General features: G+C 42.8%; 1 protein-coding gene across 1 annotated transcript; it reads left to right on the top strand.

Annotated features, from left to right (window-relative positions):
• The first annotated feature begins 464 nt into the window (after positions 1-464).
• On the top strand, positions 465-1,695 carry LOC149811690 (MYB-like transcription factor ODO1). The gene is made up of 3 exons (XM_089993961.1): positions 465-597; positions 694-823; positions 1,059-1,695. The coding sequence occupies exons 1-3, from the start codon at positions 465-467 to the stop codon at positions 1,585-1,587; spliced, it is 792 nt and encodes a 263-aa protein (XP_089850087.1). The 3' UTR covers positions 1,588-1,695.
• The last annotated feature ends 1,063 nt before the right edge of the window (positions 1,696-2,758 follow it).

Here is a 2,758-nt window from a genome sequence, read left to right as displayed (position 1 = left end):
AACACTCCATTCTCTTTCCTCAATCACTCTTTTACTACCACCACTAAACACATCATGGCTTTAAATCATATGCTATTCATATATACTTTAAAGCATCATGTCTCCATGGTTAAGTTTCCAAAGGTGATCTCCATTTCATGGGTTTCCACACTTTGCCCACCTCACACACCCTTTAATGAATTGATTGGAACCTTTCTACAGAAATAAGCAAGTGATTAATGCCCCCTACTTTATCGTTTCTTCTCCGTTTCTTTTATATGCATAATGAACTGGCAGCATCTTTATTTAAAATATAAACTCTCATTGTATTCTCTCTTGGTAGCTTCTTTGTTTAAATTATGAACTGCCTCGTTTGCATTCCCTTATTGCTAGCAAACCCAATCTCTCTCTCTCTCTCTCTCTCTCTCTCTCTCTCTCTCTCTCTCTCTAGCAAAGCACATTCTCTTTCTCTCTCTGAAATTTTGATGGGGAGGCAACCTTGTTGTGAGAAGATTGGGCTGAAGAGAGGGCCATGGACAGCCGAGGAAGACAAGAAGCTTATGAACTTCATCCTCACCAATGGCCAGCATTGTTGGCGACTAGTTCCTAAGCTTGCGGGTTCGCAACTCAACTTTCATCTTGGTTGAAGCCATTAGAATCTTGAATGGAAAAACATGAATTGGTTTTACTGAATTCTTGTGTCAATCAATGCAGGTTTGCTGAGATGTGGAAAGAGTTGCAGGTTGAGATGGACCAACTATCTCAGACCAGACCTCAAGAGAGGTGCATTTTCAGAGGCGGAAGAAAACCAGATACTTGAGTTGCATGCTCGCCTCGGCAACAGGTTTGTCTCATCGATCAATTGAAAGGCTGTCATAGGGATACTTCCTAAATTGAAGGCTGTCATAATGATACTTTAATTTACACTCGGGTCATGTCTTCTTCTATCTTCTTGATTAAAACTTACACGTCTGTGACAGCCGAAAGAATGATGGTTGTAAAAATGAATAGATTTTGACATTAACAGTATTATCTCTTGGTCTTTCTATCTAAAGAGGATCAACTGTCCAACTTTTCAGATGGTCTAAGATTGCAGCACACTTCCCGGGAAGGACTGACAATGAGATAAAGAACCATTGGAACACGCGCATCAAGAAAAGACTCAAACTTTTAGACCTGGATCCTGTGACCCACAAGCCAATCATCGCCGCCTTGAGCGAAAAGCAGACCATTCGAGAGAGTGATGTGAAAGAGACGTTCAGTTCAGAAAATAATGGCCAAAGTCACGCACATGACCAAGAGTCTTTGTTAGGCTTGGACGATACAGCTGCTTTTTGGCACAGGTATAGCATGTTATGGGAGACCCCAGATGCCAATGAAAGTTCAAAACAGTCCTCATCATCAGCCACAACAACTTCATTGTCTTCATTGTCATTAGCAGCAGAAACAGCAACAGTAGTGTCAGCACCTGAAGCCTTTCAGAGTGTCCTATGTGATGATTCATTTTTAGACGAGCTGAGGCCACTATGGGATGAAACTGTGGACTATTTTCCTGTATGGGATGGGCCTGTGTGGGATGGCATGCAATCACTTAATGGGTACTTGTAATTGGGGTTATCACCAGGAAGTTTGGTCCTTTTCATTACACAAGTATAGCGGTCATTATTGTAATTGTTATTTGAATTTTCAAATCGTTTGCCAATTGTTACAATTTTTACTCTCTCTCTCTCTCTCTCTCTCTCTCTCTCTCTCTCTCTCTCTCTCTCTCTCTCTCTCATGATTGGTACTTAACAAGGAATCCTTTAAGCTTATCGCATGAGATGACAACATTAAATTTGATTAGGATGCTACTTTTAAGAGGCCTAGCCTCTTTTTCAGATACAATATAATGCTGTGTCCCTATCTCAGGCAAATAATTGGCTTAGTCATTTTTGTGTCGCTAATAAGATTTACAAGGTCACCCTGTGCAATTACTAATTCACTGTATGTTGATAGAAGGCAAAGCAATGAGGATTTGTAAACCAGTGTTGTGAGAGGCGTACCCCTCAGTACCTGAAGCGTACGCCTCAGAGGCGAGGCGCACCCTCAAGGTACTGAGGCGTTGCTGTGATGCGCCCCTCATCAACCTCCGACCAGTTGTGACCACCGACCACAGGAGTTGCTGTGCTGCAGCTGCTGCTCAGTCTTCTCCGACCACCGGACGACCGGAATATCCCTCGCTTCCGTACCAGCTGGGCGCGTGGTCCTTCTCTTACTGCCTCCCCTCCCACCGCTTCACTTCCATACCAGTTGTGAGAGGCGTACGCCTCAGAGGCGAAGCGCAGGCTCAACGCCTCGCTTCGCCTCATCGCATTTAACAACCTTGTTGTAAACTATATGTTGAAGAAAACAAGCAAGAAAAAAATACTGTCTTGTTCTTTATTTTTTTGACAAGCACCAAGCAAAGTGGATAGAATAGAATTCGCAAGAAAAAGTTGGAAGCTATTGCGTGTAATAAAAATGATTTCACATGGAAAACGTACAATTATGTTGTTACTTTTCTTTATGATATACTATTAGAAAGTTACCACAAAAGCTCCGCTCATCTGGTAGGGGCAAGTTGTGAATGTCACCAAGTTAACGGGATGTCAGCAGCTCAAAACCAATAGGAGGCATCCCTTGCCCCAAAGTAAAACCTGCGTTTAGTTCCTGGTGGACAGAGGAGACCAATCGAGGCTTGCCAATGTGTGGTGTCACTGATGGGAAGGAGTGTTTCACTTGGCCTAGACCCAAAAAAAAA

Source organism: Nuphar pumila, chromosome 17 (genome assembly GCF_984573655.1).
Source record: "Nuphar pumila chromosome 17, dmNupPumi1.hap1.1, whole genome shotgun sequence".
NCBI classification, from domain to species: domain Eukaryota; kingdom Viridiplantae; phylum Streptophyta; class Magnoliopsida; order Nymphaeales; family Nymphaeaceae; genus Nuphar; species Nuphar pumila.
The sequence above is the reverse complement of the archived record's forward strand: the minus strand, read 5'-3'. Positions and strand labels throughout refer to the sequence as shown.